Here is a 27,093-nt window from a genome sequence, read left to right on the forward strand (position 1 = left end):
TCAGTCTGTCCTGACTCTCCCAAGGGCTCTGGATGCTATTGTGTACAGAGCTCCATAAGCCTGTTGCTTCAAGAGGGCTCAAGGTGCCAGCACTGAGTCATGGTGCACAGCAGAGCATGCTGGGATAATTCTGTCCAGGGAAGGGAAAAGGCCTGGTTTGTGTCCCCAAGACAAACAACAGCAGTGTCTCGGTTTCTCCCTGCTGCAGTCAGGTAGGGGCTGATTTTCTAGTTCCCTGGGCAGCTTGGCCATCTTTCCTGCTGCCCCTACTTGCTGCTCTCCTGATGATGTCATGCAGAGCTGTTCTCGGTTGCTTCCAGGACCTGAGAGCTGGGTCTGAAATGACAGTGGTTGCCTGTGCTGGCCATGGTGCAGGGCGCTAGGGACTGTGACAGGAGCCGAGGGGACATAGTCTCACCGTCTGGAAACAGTCTGCTATGTTTTGAGCCTCAGTCTGAGTGAACTGCATGAACCTGCCCTGCAGCCAGGGCGCTTGCTCCCCAAGTTCCCACGGCCCCTACACAAACCCAGCCTCTGATAATAACAATTACATGAGACTTCTCTTACAGTTTAAAGCCTAGGCCTTTGGCTGAGCCAGTCTCCCAGTTAGCTCATGTAACTTAAACTATCTAGCCTATGTCGGTACCTTGATACCTCTCCGCTCAGCTCTGGTCCATTCTGTTTCCTCCGTGTCCACTCTCTGAATCTCCCCCATCTGCTTTCCTCTCCTGTGTCCTCTGTCTGTCCAAAAGTTCTGCCCTTGAACTTCCTGTCAAGTTATTGACCCTAAGATCTTTTTGACAATCAATCAATATCAAGACAACCTCTGATATATTTCTAGATTGCCTTTAGGCAGGTGAGAAAAAGGATGAATATTTATGAAATAGAAAGCCCGGACACCGTTAACAATTGAAAGTACAGAGATACACCTTCACACAATGTGAAGAAAATTTACCCCAACATATAAATAAGTAAATAAGATAGAAAAAAAAAGAAGAAGGGAGGAAGAAAGAAAGAAAAAACCTGCGCAACAGTCTTTTCTAATCCCCTGAAGTGAAAGGGTCATGTTTGTAGGCATTCCAGGAATGCTGGTCTCACCACCAGACTAATAGTTATCACAGACAAGGGCCCCAGGGACAGGCATTCGGGGTACCTTAGTTAAGAAAGGGATCCTACAGCCTGGCAGGCTGGAGATGGGCCACTCCCCAGCAACCCTGTACTGCCCTCTGGCAGGGATGCACAGAGCAGACTCCTGGTCCTCTGAGACTCTCAGGAAAGTTTGTCACAAAGACTCTGAGACACAAAGAAGTTACAGTCAGATGAGGGAAATGAGTAGAAGGTTTAGGTCTGTATTCGCAGGGCGTGGCTTCTAAAGATGGCAGGTGTGAGGTCTGAGTGTGGCTGTGGCTCTAGCTGATGGAGATTGGGTTGACTTTTTTTTTAAATCCCTTAAACTTGAAATTACTTTTTTAATTGGATATTTTCTTTATATACATTTCAAATGCTATCTCCTTTCCCAGTTTCCCTCCCTTCTGGAAATATCCTATCACATCCTCCCTCCCCCTGCTTCTATGAGGGTGTTCCTACACCCACCCACCCACTCCCACCTCCCCACCCTCCATTCCCTACACTGGGGCATCTATCAAGCCTTCATAGGACCAAGGACCTCTCCTCCCATTGATGTCTGACAAGGTCATCCTCTGCTACATATGCAGCTAGAGCCATGTGTACTCCTTTGTTGATGGCGTAGCCCCTGGGAGTTCTGGGGGTTCTGGTTGGTTGATATTGTTCTTCCTATGGGGTTGCAAACCCCTTCAACTCCATCAGTCCTTTCTCCGATTCTTGAAAGCCACAGCAGCATCTTATGTGTGATGAGGAACTGTCTGATTAGAGAGGAGCTGGCCATGGAGAGGGCTGGATCTGCAGCAGCAGTACCTGTAGAAGGAGGTGTTGATCCCCCAGTTGGTTCTTGATTGTATCAATAAAGGAGGCAGAAGCCAAAGGTGGGACTTCTGGGTCGCAGCAGGAGTTGAGAGAGGAGAGCCAGGGAGAGGGGAAGACGTTTTTTTCTGCCAGGTTTTGGAACCGGGAGGCAAGTACATGTAAGATCTTGGGCGGCTGGAAATGGCCGCTTCTGCCACTGGTGGTTGGCTGAAGTAGGTTAGCTGATAGGAGCCCAGCAGTTTTGCTATCTGGCTAGTTTAAAAATATTAAAACTGTCTATTGTATTCCATCTGTAGAGCAAAGCTGGGCAGGGAAAGAGTGCAGCCAGGGTAGTTGTTGGAGGCTTGGGGCAGCTAGCCAAGATGGGCTGGGAGAAGGATAAATGGATAGATCGCAGTTCCAGGTCAGGGAACCAGCAGGTTGTTGGCGGAGCCGTCAGGAGTGAGACCAGCGGAGGTTGATCTCAGAGTCTAGTCGAGAATGCAGGCAGAGCTCCCGGGAAGGCAGAAGTGTGTTTTTTTGTTTTTTTTTTTTTTAAATACATGCAACACGTACCTATTACTGGATGGCTGTGGAGGAAGAACAGATGACTTGGGAGCTGATGATGGGCCTGAGAAGGTCAGTAGGGTCCCTATCAAACATGACTTTCCACATAAGAGCTCCATACACATCAGGAAGCAGGTTTCCAATAGCTAGTCACAGCTCTGCAGAGGCTCTAATGCTGGCCTTCTGTGTACCGATATATTTAGGAATGGCAACCACTGGTCTAATTTTCAGGTTTAAGGTACCCTTGGTAGGAGTGCGCTGGGGCCTCTACAACACTCAGAAAGAGCCTGACTCACAGGCAGGGTGCTTTCCTGATTTGGGCTCCCACTGCCTCGAGTGGCCCTGAGCCCATCTTCTTCCTTCCACACTGTCTTCACACTTGCCCTGAAGGCATTGTATCCTTGAAGCCGTCTCTGTACACAATTATTGCGCTGATTCTTTGTAGAAGTATTTCTTGAGGCCGTGGTGGCGGTGCACAAGCCTAGGACCAGTCTTTTAAGATAGCTACTGCCGGGCGTGGTGGTGCACGCCTTTAATCCCAGCACTTGGGAGGCAGAGGCAGGCGGATTTATGAGTTCGAGGCCAGCCTGGTCTACAGAGTGAGTTCCAGGACAGCCAGGGCTATACAGAGAAACCCTGTCTCAAAATAAAAAAAAAAAAAAAGATAGCTGCTGCCAAGCAAGCAATCACACAGAACTGTGGGATTTTTTTGTGTTTTCTGGTGCAGCTGAGACAGAAAACGTGGCTTTTATTTTGCCTTTGTTGAAAATTTTTCTGACAGGAAAGTCCAGATTAACCAGTAGAAAGCCAACGCAGGATCTAGACAGTGTCTGCCCAGGAGTGCCCTCTAGTGGCTACAAGAAATACATGGGATGCAAGAAATTCTTGGGCATGGTTTCCGGATTTTTTTTTTTTTGTGCTGTTCTTCCAGCCTGCAGTGTGTCCCCCCCCTAAGAAGCAACAGACACACCAGACGAAGCTCTTCATGTTCCTTCAGTGCTCACAGCGCACCCCAACACAGACACTGGGCAACGTCGGGTAAAGTGAACAAAATAAGAACTTATCAGAACAAGAAGTGGTAGTGGTGGTCTGTGGATAAACTCCACCTAAAAAAGAAAAAATCTTACGCTGCTCCATGTACTGGTAGCTGAAGAAATCTATTGCCATACACGGGTTACTCAGATGACAGTGTTTGGGGGCCAAATAGGAGACAGGGAGGACACTGGTCCTCAGTTACCTTAGCACCGACACCCCCCAGACAAAGCAAAGCCACAGAACCTGGCTGGCTGGAGCTGGCTCCCATGCAGAGAAAGGAAGGGAGAAATCCCTGATTCTCCCTTCCCTGTAACTTCTTGGGTTCTCTAAGAGCCAAAAGGTAGGCAGACTCCAGAGATTTGAGAGCCTGAGGAACAGCCTGCAAGGCCTGCCCGCTTTGCTGTTGGGAATAGAAAAGCCATAAAGGCATGAAGTTAGAAGTGGTTAGATGGCAAATGGGCGTGGTCTAGCACAATGGCCCACGGCGATGTGAAATAAAGGATCCCCCCTTTTTTACTAACCAGGCACTAAAACAAAGCACAATGAGATACAATTCCGGGTACTCTGGCTTCCAGAGTAGAGATGCGCCTGTCTCTATGCATCCATTCTGCAGCGAGGTGATCATAACTGTATAAAAATTTTAATAGAACTGTTAAAACGACCACATTCACCCTCCAGAGCAGTGGTTCTCAACCTCCCCAGCACCGCAGCCCTTTAATACACGTCCTCATGTTGTGGTGACACCCAACCATTAACATTATTTTTGTTACTAACTTAATAACTATAATATTTGCTCCCTTATGAACTGTTATGTAACTACCTGCTATGTAGGATATCACGTGTGACCTCTAACGAGGTTGTGACCCACAAGTTGAGAACTGCTGTTCTAGATGTCCCAGGGACATACAATGTATGATGAAATTTCTCAAGAGAATCTGAATTTTGGTAAGAAGAAAAGTGCCCAAAGCACCTGAGCCATGCCCTGTTCTTTCTTTCTTCCAGCCCTGCATGAAGGCGCTGCATCCCAGGCAGGCTCCCTGTCCCCAGCTCCCAGTCTAGGGCTCCAGTGCTACCCTGAAGAGACAGGTTGCCCGAATTTCTTACCCTTTCCACTTCCCCCATTACTGCAAAGGCTAAATTCATAGATTTTTTGAAGCCAAGCAGCCTAGAAGTCTCTCATCGCCCTGTCTTTGATAAAGTGGAGTATCTGTCTATGCTAGCTGTGGTATGCTGAGAACACAGTGCATCTGTCCCCTTACTGTAGGGGGGATGTTTCACAGTGGGGAAGGCAACTGAGAAGACCAGCTCAGGGAGCTGATTCCAGAACACTGTGGGCAAACAGGTTCCTTCAATGAGAAGCAAGCCACCAATCTTTCCCTTAACTTGAGAACAATGTCTTAGAATTTTTCTCACAGGGAAAGGCAAGCCATAAGAACTCTAAATCCCTTCCTTAAGAATGAACTCAGTAAGGCCAGGCGTGGTGGCACACGCCTTTAATCCCAGCACTCGGGAGGCAGAGGCAGGCGGATTTATGAGTTCGAGGCCAGCCTGGTCTACAGAGTGAGTTCCAGGACAGCCAAGGCTACACAGAGAAACCCTGTCTCAATAAAACAACAATAACAACAACAAAAACAAAAAACAAAAACAAAAAACAAAAAAGAATGGACTCAGTAGCTGGTGCCCTGAGCAGACCTTGGGAGCAAACTCCACAGCCAGTCCCTTAACACCCAGAGGAAGCTCCACTCCCAGGTGTTCTAACACACCCAGGATCACAGGATCACAGGATCACAGGATCACAGGAGCTTGGTCACACCAGGATCTCAGGGTCCCAGAGGCAGCTTGACTCCCAGGAGCTCTGACATACCCAGAATCTCAGGATTACAGGATCCGAGAATCACAGGATCACAGAGAGAGCTGAACTCTGGGGAGTTCTGATATAACCAGGATCACAGGAAGGACAGGCTCCAGTCAGACATAGTGAGGGCAGGTAGCACTAGAGATAATCAGATAGCAGGAGGCAAGGGTAAGAATATAAGCAACAGAAACCAAGGTTACTTGGCATCATCAGAACCCAATTCTCCCACCATAGCAAGTCCTGGATACACCATCACACTGGAAAAGCAAGATTTGGATCTAAAACCACTTCTTATGATGATGATAGAGGACATTAAGAAGGACATAAATAACTCCAGGTAAACAGGTAGAAGAAACACAAAATTCCTTTAAAGAATTACAGGAAAACACAATCAAACAGGCGAAGAAATTGAACAAAACCATCCAAGACCTAAAAATGGAACTAGAAACAATAAAGAAATCACAAAAGGAGACAACCCTGGAGTTAGAAAACCTAGGAAAGAGATCAGGAGTCATAGATGCAACATCACCAGCAGAATACAAGAGATAGAAAAGAGAATCTCAGGTGCAGAAGATACCATAGAAAACATTGACACAACAGTCAAAGAAAATGCAAAATGCAAAAAGCTACTAACCCAAAACATCCAGGAAATCCAGGACACAAGGAGAAGATGAAACCTAAGGATAATAGATACAGAAGAGAGCAACAATTCCCAACTTAAAGGGCCAGTCAATATCTTCAACAAAATTATAGAAAAAAAAAAAAACTTCCCTAACCTAAAGAAAGAGGTGCCCATAAACACACAAGAGGCCTAAAGAACTCCAAATAGACTGGAACAGAAAAGAAATTCCTCCCATCACATAATAATCAAAACACCAAATATACTAAACAAAAAAAGAATATTAAAAGCAGTAAGGGAAAAAGGTCAAGTAACATATAAAGGCAGACGTATCAGAATTACACCAGACTTCTCACCAGCGACTATGAAAACAAGAAGATCCTGGGCAGATGTCATACAGACCCTAAGAGAACACAAATGCCAGCCCAAGATACTATATCCAGCAACACTCTCAGTTACCACAGATGGAGAAAACAAGATATTCCATGACAAAACCAAATTTACACATCTTTCCATAAATCCATCCCTACAAAGGATAATAGATGGAAAACACCAACACAGGGAAGGAAACTATACCCTAGAAAAAGCAAGATAGTAATCTTTTAACAAACCCAAAAGAAGATAGCCACACAAATATAATTCCACCTCTAACAACAAAAATAACAGGAAGTAACAATCACTTTTCCTTAATATCTCTTAACATCAATGGACTCAATTCCCCAATAAAAAGACATAGACTAACAGACTGGGTACACAAACAGGACCCAGCATTTTGCTGCATACAGGAAATGCACCTCAGTGACAAAGGCAGACACTACCTCAGAGTAAAAGGCTGGAAAACAATTTTCCAAGCAAACGGTCCCAAGAAACAAGCTGGAGTAGCCATTCTAATATTGAATAAAATCAACTTTCAACCAAAAGTTATCAAAAAAGATAAGGAAGGACACTTCACACTGGTCAAAGGAAAAATTTATCAAGATGAACTCTCAATTCTGAACATTTGTGCTCCAAATGCAAGGGCACCCACATTCATAAAAGAAACTTTACTGAAGTTCAAAGCACACATTGCACACCACACAATAATAGTGGGAGACTTCAACACCCCACTCTCAGCAATGGACAGATCATGGAACAGAAACTAAACAGAGACACAGTGAAACTAACAGAAATTATGAGCCAAATGGATCTAACAGATACTTATAGAACATTTCATCCTAAAGCAAAAGAATATACCTCAGCACCTCATGGTACCTCCTCCAAAAATGACCATGTAATTGGTCACAAAACAGGCCTCAACAGATACAAGAAGATTGAAATAATCCCATGCACCCTATCAGATCACCACGGACTAAGGCTGGTCTTAAATACCAACAAAAACAACGAAAACACATACACTCGGAAGTTGAACAATGCTCTATTCAGTGATAACGTGGTCAAGGAAGAAATAAAGAAATAAATTAAAGGCTTTTTAGAATTTAATGAAAATGAAGACACATTATACTAAAACTTATGGGACACAAGCTGGAGAGAGCTTACACTAGCAGCTTGACAGCACACCTGAAAGCTCTAGAACAAAAAGAAGCAAATACACTCAAGAGGAGCAGATGGCAGGAAATAATCAAACTCAGGGCTGAAATCAATCAAATAGAAACAAAAGGAACTATACAAAAAAAATCAATAAAACCAAGAGCTGGTTCTATGAGAAAATCAACAAGATAGATAAACCCTTAGCCAGACTAACCAGAGGGCACAGAGACAGTATTCAAATTAATAAAATCAGAAATGAAAAAGGAGACATAACAATGAAATATATATTAAAATAATTATTCTGTCTGTTGAATATTAACAGTTGAAAATATTAAAATCATGTTCTACAAACAAAAACAACAACAACAACAACAACAACAACAAAAAGAAAGGAAAAAGAACAGACTCTGTAGAGAAGACTTCAGGAAAACTTGAATACGAAGAGTCCACAGAGAATACTAGACGTTGGCTGCTTAGCAGCTAGGAAGCTAGCAGCTCCCTGAGAGCAGCAAGCTATACTGCACCCCTAGGTTACCAGGGAGAACCGAGGAACGTGACAGGAAAGAAGAGCCAGCAGAATCCAAAGAAATCAACATGATTGACCGCAAGACCTGCCCAGGAAGCTCTGGGTATGCTCCCTGACAGTGGCTTGCTCATGGGCGCTGCTTCCAGCAACAGTAACAGCACAACAGCCAAGAAGCTGCAAGCCCCCATGGCAGTCATGGAGAAGTAGGCCAGCTTAGAAGAGCACAAGAACTGCTTCTACTGCGAGCTTATTCCATAGCTCAGCCTTCTTATGTTCCCGGTCATTTTGAGGATGCCTTCATAGCCAAGATCCAGGGACGATAGGCTGATTGCATAATTTCTTGAATTATCAAGCTGCGATGCAAAGACTATGGCCTGCTAGGTCCAAGCCCTGGAGAGGTGAGGTCAGTCAGTGGAAAAGGACCTAGATGGGGTCACAAACCAACAACTTCAGGCACTGAGATCTAGACAGAATCTCCACAAAGATAATAGAGTGGCCAGCAAGCTTTAGAACACATACCGCTAAATTTATAAACAAAACCTGACCGTGTTAATTCAGGTGAGGAAGCGGGAAAACTTGACCACATTGTTTCTATGCACTCTTTCTGGGGAAAGACCTGTTCGTGACTCTTCTGTAGCACAGCCAGATGCAGTACAGTTATTTATCAGTTGGTGAGAGGGTAACCAAACTTCCCATGATGGAATCCTGCTACGATAACAAGTATATACACCTATGGGAGTCTCAACAACAAGGCTGAAAATTCACGAGCCTTGCTCAACAGAATGGAGGCAATCTGCTCCCGCTCAAACGATTGTGTAAAAAGGCAGGTTCAATCTGGGAGTGGGAAGTGGGTCACCGGTTGTCTTAGTCCTGGGTGTGTTTGCGTAATATAGAAATTAAAGAGAACATTCCTTATCCTGGCTGTGGGGGATGCATGGATGTCATGGATGCAGAGCACATTAAATATATACATTTCATTTTGTATTCTATTCCTCAGTTGTATTAGGAAGATATTCAAAACCTAGTCATCAATCTTCTGAAAGTGCACTGTTTCTCCATCTCTTTCTTAGTCACTGTTGTTGAAACCCAAGGTTCAGCTGTTGCAAGTGCGTACTGCTTTGTATACACATAATTTATGAGTTGGTTTTTTTTTTTTTGCTAATTGTTGAAGCCTACCCACCTAGCATAGCTGTAGCCATTTTGTCCCACGACTGCCAGCTATTTCATATTGTTGCTGTAATATGCCTGCCAGTTATTAATGCAGAAAAATAACTTGACTCAGAGCAGGGTCATGCTGACTACATACCTTGTTATGTTCTGTATGTTATGAGCTTTGTTAATATTAAGAAATTCCATAACTATAAGCTTCATGTAGGACCCATCAAACAAAAGGTTAGTAAGAACTGTTATGTTTAAATTGGCTTGAGTCAGGGCTAACCACCGGGCAGCACTTCCAACACTTGTGTATGAGCTCACTCATTGTGGTTTTTGGAGTTTTATCCTTTATAAACCAGCCCCGAGGAATGTCCAGCACACAGCTTTGAGCTGTTGCTCTGGCCAATCAGTCTTGGGGTGTACATTCAACAAACTATCCCTGTTTAACTAAGATTGGTGCCCCTGAGATTTCCGGGGTGACTCCTGGACCCCAACATAAATGTCTTTACCCATTAAAGCTACTCTAAAAAATGCTACATAATTCAACACCCTCAGTTCTGGTAGACGGAAAGGACAAGGCCAAGGAAGCTGCAGGCTTGGTATCTAGTGAGGCTTTGTTTGGTGGTGGTGATGTGGTTTTTGTTCTCTTGCTTGTTTTGAGACAGGGTTTCTCTGTGTAGCCCTGGCTGTCCTAGAACTCTCCATAGAGCAGGCTGGCCTCTGCCTCTGCGTCCCAGCTGCGGGAGTAAATGTGTGTGACTACCCCTGGCTTGGCGGTGGTTGTTGTTGTGGAGACAAGGTCTCACTATGTAGCTCTAGTTGTCCTGGAAGTTACTGCACAAAACTAGCTGGACTTGGACTCAGAGAGACGTGCCTGCCTCTGCCTCCCCAGCGTTGGGGGAGAGGGACTTATTTTCTTAATGAAATAATTTGAAGTGGGAGGACCCACTTTTAATACAGATCTTTTGAGGTGGAAAGATCCATCTCTAATCTGGGACACATCTTATGCTGGCAGCCTATATAGAAGATAGGAAGAAGGACCTCTTTTGATTCTTGCTTTCACCGCTGATAGCAAAGCTGTTATCACTGGCATTAAAACCTACTTCTTAGCTGGGCGTGGTGGCACACGCCTTTAATCCCAGCACTTGGGAGGCAGAGACAGGTGGATTTCTGAGTTCGAGGCCAATCTGTTCTACAAAGTGAGTATCAGGACAGCCAGGGATATACAGAGAAACCCTGTCTTGAAAAACAAACAAACAAAAAAACAAACAAACCCTACTTCTTCAGGATTCCAGCATGCACTGAAGACAAGCCAAGACATCCAGCTTCTTTCTTCTTTGACTGAACAGCTACTGGATTCTTGGTCCTTCCATTGGCATAGACAGTCATTGTTGGACTAGTGGGACCACATTCTGTAAAGCACTCTAATAAATCTCTTTTCTACACACACACACACACACACACACACTTTATTGGCTCTGTTCCTCTAGAGAACCCTGAATAATAGAGTACCCATCTTCAGTGTACAGAATTTGCTTATGTGTTTATATTGGTGTTGAGTATTGTCCCTGGACTCTACTGTACCCCGAGCCACATTTCTGCACTATTTTAGTTATGTTTGACCACATTAGCATTTCTGTCACTACCACAATCAAGACTGGAAACCTCATATCATGTTAAAGCTTTATTTAGAACCATTGTTCCTCCTTGCATAGCTCAACTGAAAAATAAAATGCTTGTTTTTAGTTATTGTGTGAGTTGGGTTGTTTCTTTATCCATATATGAGCAAAAAGACACTAGCACAGTATTTTGTTCTTTCTTTTTTTATATATCAAAAAGTCAGCATGCTATAATACTGCATTCACATCGTTATTTCCCTTAGCAGCTAGCCTGGGCTGTGTGGTAAGACCTTTCCTCAATCAATCAGTCAACAAAGCCCTTTCTCATCCAGTAGCTCTCCAGGATTCTACAGCAGGGATAGGTCACATTGAGTTTTGCATTAGCATCTGTTCCTTTTCTCCCCTCTCCCCTTTCCACGTCTCACCCCAACAGTCTCATTCTCTCACACACACCCCAAGTAGTCCCTTCTGTGTTCCTGTCACATGTGTCCCATCATTCACTCATCTCCCCTCCCTTCATTCCTCACTTAAAGCTTGCCCTCTTATGGTGCCCTATGTAGTTTCAAAACCTATGCTGCCACCACCCCATACATTATATGACAGTTAAAATCTAGTGACTTGGGGAAGTGGCTCAGTGGGTAAGATGAATGTGGACACATAACACTCATAGGTGTGGTTTCCTGTGTTGAAAGCAATCCCAGCACGAGAGGACGGGGAGACAGGCAGGACTTCACAGCTAGTCTGGCACACTAGTTCCAGGTTCGGTCAGAGGCCTGGTTCAGAAAACCAAGGTGGAAAGTCACAGGAAAGGACACTGAACATTGAACTCTGAACTCCACAGGCCTGTGCACACGTGTTCCCACCAATGAACTAAACTAAACTAAAATCTAGGAGGGAAAACGTGGTGATAATGGCCATCCAATTGGGTCAACAGATTACTAAGGGAATGGCTTTGTTGGACAAGCCAGATTTCTCTGGTATACTTGACTTCACAAATGCAGAGACTCAGTCATTATACCAACCATATTCACTGGTACCCCTATAGCATTTTAATACAATTCAGTCATCAATCTTCACCACCAGGCCATTGATTGGGTTCTCAGTGAATGAAAGATGAGATGAAGGGGGGACATTGACCATCCCTGAAGCGTGGAGAATGGCTTCATGGTGGCTATAAGGGAGGAAGCAGGCAGGGGGAACGGTCCAGGTTGGATGGGGCTGGCAGGCTAAACCAGACCATGAGAGGAGAGGGGGGAAGGAGAATGAGAGAGGAGCCGAGTCCAAAAGGAGCCACAGGTGCTGAGTGAGACTTGTCCTGGGTTTGAACCCAGGAAGTGTTCAGGTTGTTTCAGAAGTCTCAGTCTGCAGTCACGTGACTCCACATCGTCTTCCTTTTACTCCTATCATTCCTATATTCTTCTCGTCTAAATAGAAAGGAAAGATTTTTACTCTAACACAGTAAAACTATTTACAATAATGAAGCTATTTCTGCCAACCTTTCCACCAAGCCCAACATGGTTACATTCGGCAGCCTTAGGATGAAGTATTTTGAATTCAAAGTTCTGTAAAGTGTTCGTGTCAGCCCCATATGAACTCAACAGTTTGAATGTCCTGAGCAGTCTGTAGTCCAAAGCTGATCTTTGGGTGGTGTTTGTCAGCTCAGTAGCAGTCGTGGCTAGGTAGAACACAGTAGTGAACCCAAAAGTGTCCACTGTTTATGCAGAACCTGGTGGCAGAAGAGGCCTGGGGCACTTTTGCCCAGTGGTTGGTGTTACCACAATCCAGGTGGATTCGTTGTTGCAGGGCCCCTTCATCTTCTTGGGACCTCAAAGTTTACTGTTGGGAATGGTAGAAAACCTAAACATTTTAAATTTCATATTCAGCCGTCCCTGGTTACCTGCTTCAGACTCAAACCTGAAACACATACAGGAAGCTGGATGAAGCTTATTTCTAGAATTAGTTAATATTCTGTATGAACACTAGCATCACGATAGAAAGTTTATATGTGTGTAATAATCATACACATGTTTAGATACTTCTATCTTAAGAAAGTTTTGAAGAGTCAGATGACAACTAAGAGAGCACTATATTACTGGCAATCAACTAGCCTTTCTCTTTGTTTTCCTCTGTCTCATACCAGGTGGTTCTTCTGATATGAGACAAAGATTTTAGATTTTCCTTTAACAAGCATGCATGGGTTTAGACAAGGAGAGAGCCACTCTCCAAACCCAAAGCCAGCTTTCGTTAATTGAATTGGGACCACATGAAGAGCAGTTGCCACTTACGTCTGTAGAGGGCAGCAACACCACTTCGCCAGTTTACTCTTTTCCTTGGGACATTTTCTCTTGATGGCCTGGCCTTTTTCTTTAGATGTTTCAGTTGCCCTGTGGTCTCCATATTTCTTAGTTGGATGCTTTTATTCTCCTGGAAAGATAAAACCAAAACCCTGTCCCAACTGCTTACCTCTGGGGAAGGGACATCCCTTTTTTGGCAGGTTTTGTCTTTCCTAGGGCAAAATGTTCTGACAACAAAAAAAGTATTATCTTTCAATTGAAATTTTAAAAAATCCTTTTGAAAATTTAAAACTAAATTATCTTAGTGGATAAACTACACCTATTTTCTCCTTTCTATTTATATATAATTTCAAGGATTAAGTGTATTTATTTTTAGGTGTAAAGACGAAACCCTGTCCAAAGGGGTGGATTGTACTCTGACCACCTTCCTAGCCAAGAGGAGACTCGGAGCATCCTCTGTCCTCCTGACCCATGAGCATTACTGTGTCCAACTGTCTTTATTTGAGTCACCAAAAGGTACCAGAAACAAGACCAAACTAAGAAAAAGACCTGGGAAGGTACAAAAACAAAACAAAACAAAAACAAAAACAAACAAACAAAAAAAAAAACTTTCCTCCTCATGGAGGGCCAGCTGGCTTCGTGGCATTCACTGTCAGTAACTGAGGGATGTTCCAGGGTAGGGGGCTTCCCAGCCAATGCACCAAATCTTGGGGTCTGGGGAATCACCCCACAAAACACACGAACACCCATCTCAGTCCAACAGGGTTGGTTTATTGAATGAATATGCTAAGACTGATCCATCAGGGCCGTAGTTCAGAATTCGGGGTGGGGGCACGCTGAGGTGAACATTTTTTTATATCAGTTTATAAAGGATAAAACCACATCCAAAAACAAAACAAAACAACAACAAAAACCACTGGAAATGCTGCCTGGTAGTCAGTCCTGTTTCAAGCCAATGCAGACATATTGACCTCTAATACAAAGGGTGCTATAAAAAACTTTGTGAATTATTTTTTCTTTTAAGATTAACAAACCTCGACCAACAGTGGTGGCACACACCTTTAATCCCAGCACTTGGGAGGCAGAGGCAGGTGGATCTCTGAGGTCGAGGCCAGCCTGGTCTACAGAGTGAGTTCCAGGACAGCCAGGGCTGTAACAGGGGACGTGGTCAGCACAGCCAGGCTCTGAGTCAAATTATTTTTCTGTGCCAACAACTGGCAGGCATTTTACAGCTACACTATGAAAAAGCTGGCAGGCATGAAACAAAATGACTGCAGCCATGCTAGGGCAGAGGCCCGGCCTCTACGAGCAGGGGCAGTGGTACCCATAGACTGCAGGAGGGCGCATCCAAACCTCAGAACCTGGAGGCACAGCCTGCAGAGTCAGCTGACCAGGCCGGGCTAGAGACTGGGTGGGGTTTAGCACCTCCTCAAAGGTATTACTCAGCCTGTGAAGGGGATAAGAGATGCAGGCCACAGCTGCTATTGATCCCGTCACCCTCACGGAGTTGCACCTGGAGCAGATCTTAGGGCAGGTGTGCACACCAGCCATGAGGGAACATGCATCACTGGAAGATGCTGAGTGGGTCTACAATGATCGCCTGCATAATGATCGACGTCGGGAGATATTGGGTGAGATTGCCTGTGTGTGTGTGTGGGGGGGGAATACCTAAGACTGATGCTGACACCCCAGCTGTCTATTGCCAAGGCTTGGTAGGGATGGCCCAGGCCAGAAGCCCTCAGGAGGCTTATAGTACACAGCGTGGACACCTAGGACAGGGTCTCCCTGCCCCTGTGCTGCACTGGCTTTTCATTAGGAAGTGTGGGCTGGACTGTGACTCATCTTGCCTCTGGTGGCTTTAGAGCTAAGGGTTCCTTCGGTTGGGCTATCTACAGCAAGATTCCTGAGGCCACGGATGGGTTGTGATTCAGTGGCCCCTGAAACAGCTCCAGGAGAAGCACAAAGACAGGCAGCGAGCATAGGAAGCAAATGGCATGATGGTGAGGGGCCCCAGGTCCACTGGAGCCACGCTCTTGTGGTCCTAAGCAAAAGACAGCACTAGCAGGGTCCAGCACCTACCCTGTGGTTCCGGGACTTGTTAGAGAAGTCAGATCCTGCTGTGCTCACACCTGCCCTCCTGACAGAATTGAAACTTATTAAGTTGCTTAATAAGGTCAGTCCTTTAAGAGACTTTGGGTTAGCCTGGGGAAAGGGCAGCCACCTTTCATCCCAGCACTCAGGATCCTTGTGGTTTGTTGTGAGTTCTAGTCCCAGTTTGTTTACACAGGAGAGCTTGAGTGTGTGAGAGAGAGCCCTTGATTTGAGCATGTTGCAAATCACTTATGCATACTTGATAGGAAATGATCTACGACAATCTTATCTGTGCTATCTACATATTGCATAAAAACAAAAATAATTATTGATAATAATTAGTAGTGTGATGTCCACCCACATGAAAACTCACCCTCAAACAATGGAATTCGGTGTTCTCATCAAAGAAACAGGAAGTTGTAATCGATTCTTGTCACAAGAGGGAGACTTTCCCCACAAATCTAGCACCATCCTGTTTGAAAAGCAGAAAGGACTTTACATTTTTCAGTGGAAATTCAACCATTTTCCAGGAGGAATGCATGCTGCTCGGGATTCCCTTTCTGGAAACAGAGATGAATGGCCGTGGGGAGAAAACCAGGGCCATTGCTTGAGTTACATCAACATGATCGCATATTTCTGAAACTTCTGTTGCTTTCTAAGAAGTCCACGTTATAAAACTGACAGAGATGCCTGATCAACCAAACATGCTCAAAAATCTCAAAATAAACTAAAATTTTATGTAAGGCAAGGTAATAGGACACCAGAAAAGGAACAAAGCTGCTTCCCAGCAACGGGAGCTGCAGAAACTGAGAGTGAGACGCTCGCTGGGCAGAGAGTTCACGGAGGCGGGGCAGGGTGTACTGGACAGTTGAATGTTCGAGCAGCCAGCATTGCACTGAGTAAGAAAAGGACCCAGAGCACCTGCTCTGCATCCGGGAAGAAGGCCAGGGTGCCAATTCCTGTTCTCTCTTATTACCTCTCCTCTCCTCCTCCTCTTCCCCTTCCCCTCTCTCTAGCTCTGGCTCTCCTACCCCATTCTCTCTCCCCTCACCTTTTCTTTGCCTTTTCTGTTTCTACCCTCCCTCCCCCCCAACAAGCAGTCACTGTTTATTATCTGACCTGCTTACAGAAATACTCCAGGTGACCCCTCCTCCACCCTTCACACAAGCCGGTCTGTCTGGTCTTCTCCGTTGACCGCATCTCCATCTTCTAGTGAATGTGTGGTCTTTTTCATTTTTCCTTCATTCCGCCTCTTGGAGAAGATATTTGGGCCATGGGAGGTTGTTTGCTTCCTTGAATTGTATAGATCCCAGGAATTATATTCTTCATGTAGATGATGCTGTATTTCCCAAGAGATCAAGCAAAGAATTATCTGTCGAGGCAATTCTCTTCTTATTGATTCTGCCCTAACCAGGTTTGTAGATTGGCTCATTTACCAACTTCTGGCTGGGGTACTTCCATGTGCGTTCCCCAATTCCTAGCATGTGGACTGAAGTCTGTTGAATTTAACAAAGGTGTCTGTCGTTGAAGACCTGGCAGAAGCAGAGAAGCTGCAGAACATTGTGGAGCCTATAGCCTTGGTGCCTTGGGCTCTGATGGTTCTGCAGGTATAGGAGTTTCCAGCCATTCTTACCAGCCTAACCATACCAATGCCAGTTCTCTATATATTTGTCTTAATCTGTCTTTCACAGATAAGCTCCCTCCTTGCCTTTCAAAGTGTCTTTAGGGCAAGCCTCTTCCTCGGGGGTTTTATCTTAAACTCTGTGGAGATTCCTTTGTGTTTGTCCAAGAGTTTCTGGCACAGCAGAAACCTTCTGTTCCTCTGGTGACCTCCATGGTTCCTGCTGGAAAAGAGGATACTCGCTGCTTATGCAGGATAAGCCTAACACGTTTCAGAAAGTGCAGACATGCAGAGGAAGGGGGAGAGACACAAATTCTGTTTGTCCATAGCAGTCTGTGTGTAAGAAAAGAGACTCTACCTAAAGGCTATTTGAACTGATAAAGCAGTGAAGAGTGCGCTCTGCTGGACTCAATTCTCAGCACCTAAATCAGGTGGCTCAACAACTCCAGCTCCTTGGGATCCAAGACCCTCTTCTGACTTCCATGGGCCCCACACACAACTTCACAGACAAAAACACACATACACATAAATGAAATTAATATGATAAGAGAGATAACTGATGTCTTAGACACTGTTCTGTTGCTGTGAAGTTGCCCAAGGCAACTCTCATAAAAGAAAGCATTTCACTGGGGACTTGCTTCCAGCTTTGGGGTTAGTCCACTAGCACCATGGTGGGAAGCATGGCGGCAGGCAGGCAGGCAGAAGCTGAGAGCTTGCATCCTGACCTGCAGGCAGCAGGCAGAAACCAATGCTGTGCCTGATGTGAGATTTCCAAACCTCAAAGCCCACCCTTAGCAACACACCTCTTCCAACAAGGGCACACCTACTCCAACAAGGCTACATAGTTTTCAATCAGTTCATCAACAGGGACTAAGCGTGGAAATATGCGAGCCTATGGGGGTATCTTCTCATTCAAACCTCCAGAGCTGCCAACAAATTAGTAACCTAGTAATGCACAAACACACACAGAATACTTAGCCTGTTTGCTGAGTGTGACGGGGCACTCCTGTATACTCACTTAGCTGAGGCAGGAGAACTATGAAGAGCCCACAAGTTTGAGCCCAGACTAGGCAAAACAAAGAACTCTCATCCTTTTAAAATGTGTACCTTTTCTGAATCCCAAAAATAAACATTGAAGGAAGGGAAACTAAAATCAGACCCCACCCTACAGTAGATTCAAGAGTTAAATAGTGAGAGGCGGTGGACACATGCGCCTGTGACGCCAGCACTGGAGGCAGAGGCAGGCAGGTCTCTGAGTTCGAGGCCAACCCTGATCTATAGAGAGAGTCATAGGACTGCCAAGGCTACAAAAGACATCCTGTCTTAAAAAGAAGAAAAAAAATCAGATTGCTCATAATAATCTTTACTAATGAAGTAATAGACAACAGACTGAAAAAAAAAACCTGAAGACACACAAAATGATCTACACCCACCACACTGAAAATGTACTCTCATCAAACTGTACAAAAGTCAGCTCAAAATGTACCAAATAGCTCAATTTAAGACTTGAAACCGCTGGAATAAAGCACATGCAAGATATCAGCAATGAGCGGACAGCCCAAAGGCAAACAAGCCAGATTCATGAATGGGCTTCTGCCAACGGTGATGTCTGCAGAGCAAAGTGGATAACAGCAGTGGGGCGAAAATATCCAGAATGGGAGAAAATGCTTGCCAGCTTGTCATTGGACTGAAAGCTACTATCCAGAACACATAAGGATTTCTAAAAAACTACAAACCCACAAGTAATCCAAGTGTAAAAGAAGTTAGTGGTCTGAAGAGTCACTTCTCAGTAATGAAATACGAATGGCAAAGATGTATATGAAAAATTCTCCAGCATCCTTAGTCATCATAGAAACATAAACAGAGAAAAGGCTTGCTTGCTCCCTGCTATGGGGGTCATAAACTATACACTTACTATAGAGGACAATATGGATTTTCTAAAACTTAATTTTAAGAAAAATAGTGGTTTTCCTCACTATTCTTTCCTCCTTTTCTTAAGAATGAGGCGGCCTTAGAGACATAGCTCAGTCAATACAGTGCTTGTGATGCAGGCATGGTGACCCGAATTCTCGTACCCATCAAACCATCTCCCAACTCCTTTAACTATAATTTCTTCAATGTCACCTAAATATACTTGATGGTAATTATAATTACACTAATCTCCACCTAACTGTTCTTGTGTTTTCTTTTCTTACAGCAAAATATCCAGAGATAAAATCCTTGATGAAACCAGACCCTAACCTGATCTGGATCGTAACCGTGATAATTCTTATCCAGCTGGCTTCGATTTACTTAGTCAAAGACTTGGAGTGGAAATGGGTCATATTTTGTGCCTATGTATTTGGTGGCTCTATTAACTACTCACTAATTACAGGTTCTCATGAGATCTCTCATAATTTCCCCTTTGGCCACCGCAAAGCACTGTGGAACCGCTGGTTTGGAATATTTGCTAACCTCCCGGTTGGGATTCCATACTCGATTTCCTTTAAGAGATACCACATGGATCACCATCGATTCCTTGGAGTTGATGGTGTCGACATGGGTGTTCCTCACGATCTCGAGGGCTGGTTCTTCCACACCACTTACAGGAAACTTGTCTGGATTGCTTTTCAACCTCTCTTTATTATTTTTCGACTTCTATTTATCAACCGCAAACCGATTTCTTATCTGGAAATCATCAATGCTGTGGTTCAGATCACCTTTGACATTATAGTTTACTATGTCTTTGGAATTAAATCTTTAGTCTACATGCTGGTAGCCTCCATGCTTGGTCTGGGTTTGCACCCAATATCTGGCAATCTTATAGGAGACCATTACATGTTCTTAAAAGAACAGGAAACATTCTCCTATTATGGGCCTCTGAACTTACTCACCTTCAATGTGGGCTATCATAACGAACACCATGACTTCCCCAACATTCCTGGAAAAGACCTGCCCTTGGTAAGTAAAATATTTGGTAAATATTTTCATTTCTAATAGCTACCTAATCCAAATTAATCTTCACTTGCTCATTGTTTAATGTTTAGTACATTTTAGTAGCCAAAGCTGCTCATCAAAATGAAAATCAAAGTATAATATCATCTGCTATCCGACAGGCTAGTTTGACCAAGGGTACAGTCTTTTAGATTCTTACGTTCATGGTTCAGAAGTATCGGCAGATGTGTAAAATCTGTTAGGCAGTAAATAACTCTGTCCTAGCTACTGTCCTATTGCTGGGAAGAGACACCATGACCAAGGCAACTTAGGAAAGAAAGCATTTAATTAGGGGTCTTGGTACAACTTCATGATCATCATGGCAGGGAGCATGGTAGCAGGCAAGGAGGTGTGGTACTGAGTGAGACAGGACCTGGCATGTGCTTTTGAAACCTCAAATCCCCCCCTACACACACACCCAGTGACACACCTTCTAAAACACAGCCACCCTTCCTAACCCTTCATATGGGGGCCATTTTCATTCAAACATCACAAACTCAGAATTAGAAATCAAATCCTCCTGTGACATGAGCAGCAACCTAAGGTAGAGGAGCTCTTAAACTGGTGGGCTTTCTTAAGATGGTGTGCTGGCTTATGAAACGCTGTTACTACCTTGTGACAGTGCAGTACACAGTCACGTGGTGCTAGTTGATTTGTCCATGAGAACCAGGAAATCCTGCGTAAGTGTTCTGAAAAAAAAAAAAATGGGTAGGCATGTGTTTGCAATGCTCTACTAAGTTCCTAGCATGGACCATCATCTCTCCCTTACACAGACATGCATAACGTATGGTGCTTCAGCGTTCTGTGCTTTGCAGACTGACACCTTTTGGAAACACATATTGAGATACTGAGGGATGAAATAACAATGTTAACTTCTCTGGAACTCATGCATGCCATCTCAATGCTCATTTCAATGGGTTCCACAAGGAGAAGAAAGACGGCGGCTGTGTCTTATGCAGACTGACATTATGGAGGGTAACTGCATTACAGCACACTGTCACAGGCTCCTGCATCACACCTTCAAGCTGGCGAACGGTGCATGAGAGCTGTTTGATGGTTCTGTCAGCTGTTCAGTGGGATTTACATTTTCACAATAAACGGCTTGAGGAAAGAAGCAGGTACCTGTATGACCTCAACCCTGAGCATGTGCAATGTGACACTGGCCTCCAATGCCTTGGTATCGATCTGTCCTGAATCTCCAGTGTGGCTTTTGTTGATCTCTGCTATGACTGGGCAAATGAATTTTTATTTTTTTAAGGATTTTTTTGTTGTGCATGTGTGAATGCCTGCATGTATACGTGTGGGCCACATGCATGTTAGGTGTTCAGGGAAAGCAGGGGAGGTGTCATATACCTTGGAACTGGAGTTCCAGGCCCTTGTGAGCTGTCATGTGGGTGCTGAGAACTGAGCTCATACCCTCTACAAGAATGGAAAGTGCTCTTAACTGCTGAGCCATCTCTCTAGCCTAGAATTTTTATTTTTATTTTTTAACTAGGTCTACCCAAAAGACAAAGTTGGTAATATTTTGAAAACACAACTTTTTTTTCCAACATAAGCTACATGGAAAAGTATGCGTAACTTTCTGTAGCCCTCTGAATACTGAAACTTTAGTTCAGTTTAGACATCTTGACTTAAGGTCCATGGTACGCCCACAGCTATTCAAGTCCCTCTTTCTTTATGCTTTCTTCTTTTCCTGAGCTAATCTTACAAACAACCTTAGATTTCACTAGTTCAGATTGCCTTGTTCTATCTATGGTTTATATCTAGGAACGTTGTACTTTGTTTCTTAATAATTTCCTGGTATTTATTACAGTTAACTATATTAATGACATTTGTGCAGCTATGAAATGATTGCTGGGGATGCAACAATAAAGTGTTCACTTGCTTGTTAGTGTTACTAGGGATGAAAGCATGGCCTCAGGAATGCTAGGCAAGCATGGTATCACTGAGCTCCACCTCCAACTCTTAGGACTTGTAGTAGCTTTACTGAAGTGTAACTCATATACAATGGTGGGTATGATGGCATACACTTTCAATTCCAGTACCTGGGAGGCAGAGGTAGGTGGGTCTCCAAGTTCAAGGTTAGTCTGGTCTACAGAGCTAGTTTCAAGACAACTAGGCTACACAGAGAAACTCTGTCTTGAAAAAAACCAAAATATATGTATCTACACACATTTGTGTGTGTGTGTGTGTGTGTGTGTGTGTGTGTGTGTGTGTGTGTGTGTTGTCAGGGTGTATATAAGTCATACACAAAATTTGAAGTACCAATAATCAATTACAGAACATTTTTATACAATACAATATCAATTAAAATTTTTTCAATTCCAAATTTAAAAAATTTTTTAATAACTCAGTTTTAGTTAAATTTACTGTTCATAAAACTCCTGAAATATTTACATTGTGTGTGTGTGTGTGTGTGTGTGTGTGTGTGTGTGTGTGTGTGCATATTTCATGGTGTGTGGGGGGGGAGCCAAAGGACAGTTTTTTGGAGTTGGTTCTCTTCTTCCATCATGTGGACTCTGGGGATTGGACTCAGATCTTCAGAAATGGCAGTAAGTCCTTTAACTGCTCAGTGATCTCATAGTTCACCCTTAAACAAGCATTTCCTATGTTCTTACAACTTTATAAAATACATAGACATCCAGAGTTTATGGCAGACTCTGACTTGTATTGGACAAATTGCTTGTAAATTCTTTAAGATTTTTAATCCATACATAATGTTGAGAATTTATTCTTTTTTTGTTGTTGTTGCTGTTGTTTTTTTTTTTTTGTTATTTTCGAGACAGGGTTTCCCTGTATAGCCCTGGCTGTCCTGGAACTCACTTTGTAGACCAGGCTGGCCTCAAACTCAGAAATCCACCTGCCTCTGCCTCCCGAGTGCTGGGATTAAAGGCATGCGCAACCATGCCTGGCTTTTCTTTCTTTTTTTTTTTTTTTAAGATTTATTTATCATTATATATAAGTACACTGTAGCTGACTTCAGACACACCAGAAGAAGGCATCAGATCTCATTACAGGTGGTTGTGAGCCACTATGTGGTTGCTGGGATTTAAACTCAGGACCTTCAGAAGAGCAGTCAGTGCTCTTACCCACTGAGCCATCTCACCAACCCCAAGAATTTATTCATTTTTACCATATGTCATTTATATGTTTATAACTTATCATCATTTGCACCATCCTGGTTGCTAATATAATTTCAGTCTTAATTAATATCTTCAATGTTTATCCAGGCTCTGACTGGTTCTGTCATTTTACAGTTTTAGGATACTAATGGCTCTCTTTATTTAACTTTTTATTGATTCTTTGTGAATTTCACATCATGCACTCCAATCTCACTCATGTTCCCATCCCTTGAAATCCATGCTCTGCCTTTGCAACCTCCCCATAGAAGAAAAAAAAATCTCCTTCTGGAAGCTGTAGTGTGTCACAATGTATCCCACAGTGTGGGACTGTTTTGCCCACACTTCTTTGCTTGCAAATGTTTATCACAATGGGTCATTAGTCTGCTTCAAGGCCTTATGCTACACTATCATAGGACCAGGTGCCCCATACTCACTGGTATCCATTCCACCAGGGTCAGCTCTACTGTGCTGCCCAGGTGAGGTGCAGAGCCCTCTCACCCAAGTGCTGTAGACAGTGAAGGACAGGACTAGCTCTGCCAGTTCTCATGACCCCAGGGCCATCTCTTCCATCTGCTGCAGGTGGCAAGGGACAGGGGTGGAAGGAGAGCATCTCTCCCTTACCACTGTAGTGTAGACACACATTAATGGCTTTCTGTTCTAGTTGCTGGGCGAACTGAATGCTGCTGGCTTTGCCCTAAGTCCAGTGTGTGACAGAGCTGTTTATGTGCATGTGGTCTGTAGACTGTCTTTATTCATGAAGAAGAGCAGTGGTCTGAAGGACCATGAACAAAGTCATTGCACGTTAGCTGGTTTGGTTATTTGTCCCTCTGCCTGTGTCAGACACTCACCTGTCATCTTGAGGCCTCAGTAACACTCACTGTGTTTTGTTTTGTTTTGTTTTTTTTTAACTTCCAGGTGAGGAAAATAGCAGCTGAATACTATGACAAACTCCCCCATCACATCTCCTGGGTCAAAGTACTGTATGATTTTGTGATGGATAACACAATAAGTTCCTATTCACGGATGAAGAGGCATCCAAAAAGGAAATAGCTTTTAGAGCAAGCACTGTCAGAGTCAAAGCAAAAGCTGCAAAGATTTTTAATTGCTGATAATGTGGAATTTTTTTTTCCTTGTTAAAATTAAGAGCTGTTAGAAGCCATCTAGGAAAGGCTGTGGCAAGCAAGTGAGTTTTCTGGTGATGAGCCACTGTTTTGCACGGCTGTAACAGATGTACTCTGAGATGCAGGGTCCTCAGCCACTTCATCCCAGGATTGCTTGTTGCTACCAATATGCCTTTCCTGCCACTCTTACATAGCCTAATGATTCCTGGGCATCTGCCAACTCTATTGGGCAGATTTCCTGCAGAATCAATATGAAGATGGTACTTTCATGTAGTTATGCTGTGTAGATGAACTGATGACTTCATATTTCTGTTTATAGAACTCCTAAATTGATATAAATAATATCAAGCCCCCTACGGAACAAATGCTGCAAATAGAGCTATGTAGACCTTCTTGTGTCACAGGCTAATTGCATTAGAGAAAGAAAACAGGCTCGGAACAGATTCCTTCTAGGTCAGGAATGAAGCCACTATCTGGTAACTAAGGGTCATAAACTGGGAATGGGAAATTGATTGTAGGTGAAAGGACAAAACATAAATGATGGACTGATACCAGTCTTATCTGAGATTTCAGAATAGTAAGACACAAGGCAGATGATTTGTCTCTTGACAAATTCTGTGCTAACTTATGACATAAAAATTATTGTTTTAAACTTTTAATGAGCTTATGGATCTAGCAATAGATAATGAATGTTTAGTCGGGTACTAGCCAAATGGAAAGACATGTCATCGATTCTGTTGTAATTCCTTAAGCCTTATTGCTCTGTGAACTTATGGAATGTAAAAATGCTCAGAAACCATGTGATTAATTTTCCTGAGAAAGTATAAAAACTAAGAACAACAATAAAATGGTAGTGCAAACTTTTTCAGCTTCATCCAGTATGTGTATATATATGTGCCTTTTCCTCCTCTTCTCTCCCCTCCCCTCCCCTCCCCTCCTCTCCCCTCTACTTCTCTCCTTTTGTCTCTGGCTCATGAAGAGTTAAGGAACTCCAAGCCTCTGGCCTGGCCAGTGAGGGGCCTGAGTCAGAGAGAATAGAACCCAAGTAACTTAAGTTTCTTTTCCCCTACTGCTATCAGCAGGACTTAATCGACAGAAGCCAGCTGCTTTGGGCCCCAGAATTAGCAAGAACAAGTAAAATCACCAGAAGCCATCATCTTCTGGCCCCAGAGATAGAGAGAGTTAAATTGCCAAAAAGGAAACAGCTTTTGGCTTTGATCACCAACTCCATCCCCCTTTACTGCCTTCCTCAGGGAACTGGATGGCACTCCATCCTCTTGACACTGGATGGCACTCCAGCCTCCTGACAAAGAGCAGTGATGTTCAGAAACTGCCCCACAAGAATTTCACCTCCATAACACCAAGAAGCTGTTCCGGTTTCCAGGTAGCCTGACTCTGTTACAGAGCTCAACTGTGTGCCTGCTTGTGCAATTACAATCCCAGAGAGGGCGTCTACCCGTGTCTGTCTTTTTGCAAGCATATCATAAAACTGCCTGTTTCTATTGTATGATCTTATCACACAGTTTTACTTTTAAACCAGCTGGTGACCTAAGGTGTTAATCACAATATATCAATATCTATTTTTTTTTTTTTTGTATTCTTTATTGTCGATGAGTACCAGAGGAGATTTATTTTAAACTTTCCTTTCAAAAAGAGGGTTTTTTGTTGTTCTTTGTTGTTGTTGTTGTTGTTGTTGTTGTTGCCGCTGTTTTTTAGGTCAGGAGGTATGGTGGTTCACACCTATAGGCCTAGCCACAGCTACAAGAAGGCCACATAAGAGAACTGATGTACTCAGGTTTGGAACCACCTGTGTAGACTCTTGCCTCAGCTACACCCCAGGTGGGCTGATGACAGGCAGCTTGTCTCAAGAGTCCCGATTGTCTCAGACGCATCACACATGCCCTTTTGTCCTAGGGAAGCATGATACAAGGTGCACAAATGTTTTCCACCTCAGCCTGTGGAGGGAAGAGGGCAGTGAGACATCTGGAGGTAGGGAACTAAACTGATCACCTGACTGTCTGCAGGGCCTCAGCAAATGGCACGAGCACAGCCTAGAGCCATCCTAAGCTAGAGTGAGGGGTGAGGCTTCCCATGCCTGGATAGAACGGACGTCAGGCCAGAGTGCCACTCTGCTGACACACCATCCAGGAAGCAGGTGCGGACTAAAGGCTGCTAGCCCTGCCTGCGTGTGATGAAGGCTTATGCGAGCCGTTTCGGCCAGCGTGACTGTCCCCTGTCCCTTCAGATGCCTCTGGTGACTGCTCCATTATCTGAATCCCATTCAGACCTTTGCCTAGCATTCCAGGGCTCCTAGTCTCTTGACAACAACACCCTAGTTTCAGCAGGAAGTAGTTATAAAAGGGACTACATCATCCCTTATCTTTTACAGAAGGCTGGAGTATGACAGGACACTTGACCTGGTCTTTGTTTAAAAAAGAATAAGTGAATGTATTGTTTTAAGAAAAAAAAATGGGGCTGGTGAGATGGCACAGCCGGTAAGAGCACTGACTGTTCTTNCGAAGGTCCTGAGTTCAAATCCCAGTAGCCACATGGTGGCTCATAACCACCTGTAATGAATCTGTCATCATCTTCTGGTGTATCTGAAGACAGCAACTGTGTACTTATTTATAATAATAAATCTTTGGGCCAGAGTGAGTGGGGCCAATAGGAAAAAAGAAAGAAAAAAGAAAAAAATTGTTGTTTGTATGCAAAATACTTGAGAAGTATTAGAAATAATCTGTCTATACAAAAAACAAAATAGAAAACAGAAAAAAACCAAAACAACAACCACAACAACAAAAACATTGCAAGGGGGAGGACCAACGATGAGATAAATGACCGGCTACCACTCTCATTTGGGCACTTCCTAGACAGCAACTCTGATGTTAGGCATTGCAGGGCCCTGGATCCTTCTGGTTCTGGTCATTACTATTGGCCAGTGCATCACCAATGCCTTAACGAGATACATCAATTCCATTTTGGGTTCCATTGAGCTCATGGTTATTAGATTCTAATATGATCAGACACCCACCACAGAGTCAAGGA

The 27,093-nt window shown here is 43.9% G+C and overlaps 1 protein-coding gene across 1 annotated transcript; it reads left to right on the forward strand.

Moving 5' to 3' along the window:
* The first annotated feature begins 14,593 nt into the window (after window positions 1-14,593).
* Window positions 14,594-24,829, forward strand: LOC110322299 (sphingolipid delta(4)-desaturase DES1-like). The gene is made up of 3 exons (XM_021198918.1): window positions 14,594-14,751; window positions 19,030-19,772; window positions 23,843-24,829. Exons 1-3 carry the CDS (start codon window positions 14,670-14,672, stop codon window positions 23,975-23,977), a joined length of 960 nt encoding a protein of 319 aa, XP_021054577.1. The 5' UTR covers window positions 14,594-14,669; the 3' UTR covers window positions 23,978-24,829.
* Window positions 24,830-27,093: the final 2,264 nt, after the last annotated feature.

This window comes from Mus pahari, chromosome 5, assembly GCF_900095145.1.
Source record: "Mus pahari chromosome 5, PAHARI_EIJ_v1.1, whole genome shotgun sequence".
NCBI lineage: Eukaryota > Metazoa > Chordata > Mammalia > Rodentia > Muridae > Mus > Mus pahari.

Bases quoted from the DNA above. Each gene is read 5' to 3' on its own strand.
- LOC110322299 (XM_021198918.1), top strand. From the start codon at position 14,670: ATGAGGGAACATGCATCACTGGAAGATGCTGAGTGGGTCTACAATGAT. The intron at 14,752-19,029 runs GTGAGATTGCCT...CTTTTCTTACAG, and splicing joins TCGACGTCGGGAGATATTGG to CAAAATATCCAGAGATAAAA. The intron at 19,773-23,842 runs GTAAGTAAAATA...TTTAACTTCCAG, and splicing joins CTGGAAAAGACCTGCCCTTG to GTGAGGAAAATAGCAGCTGA.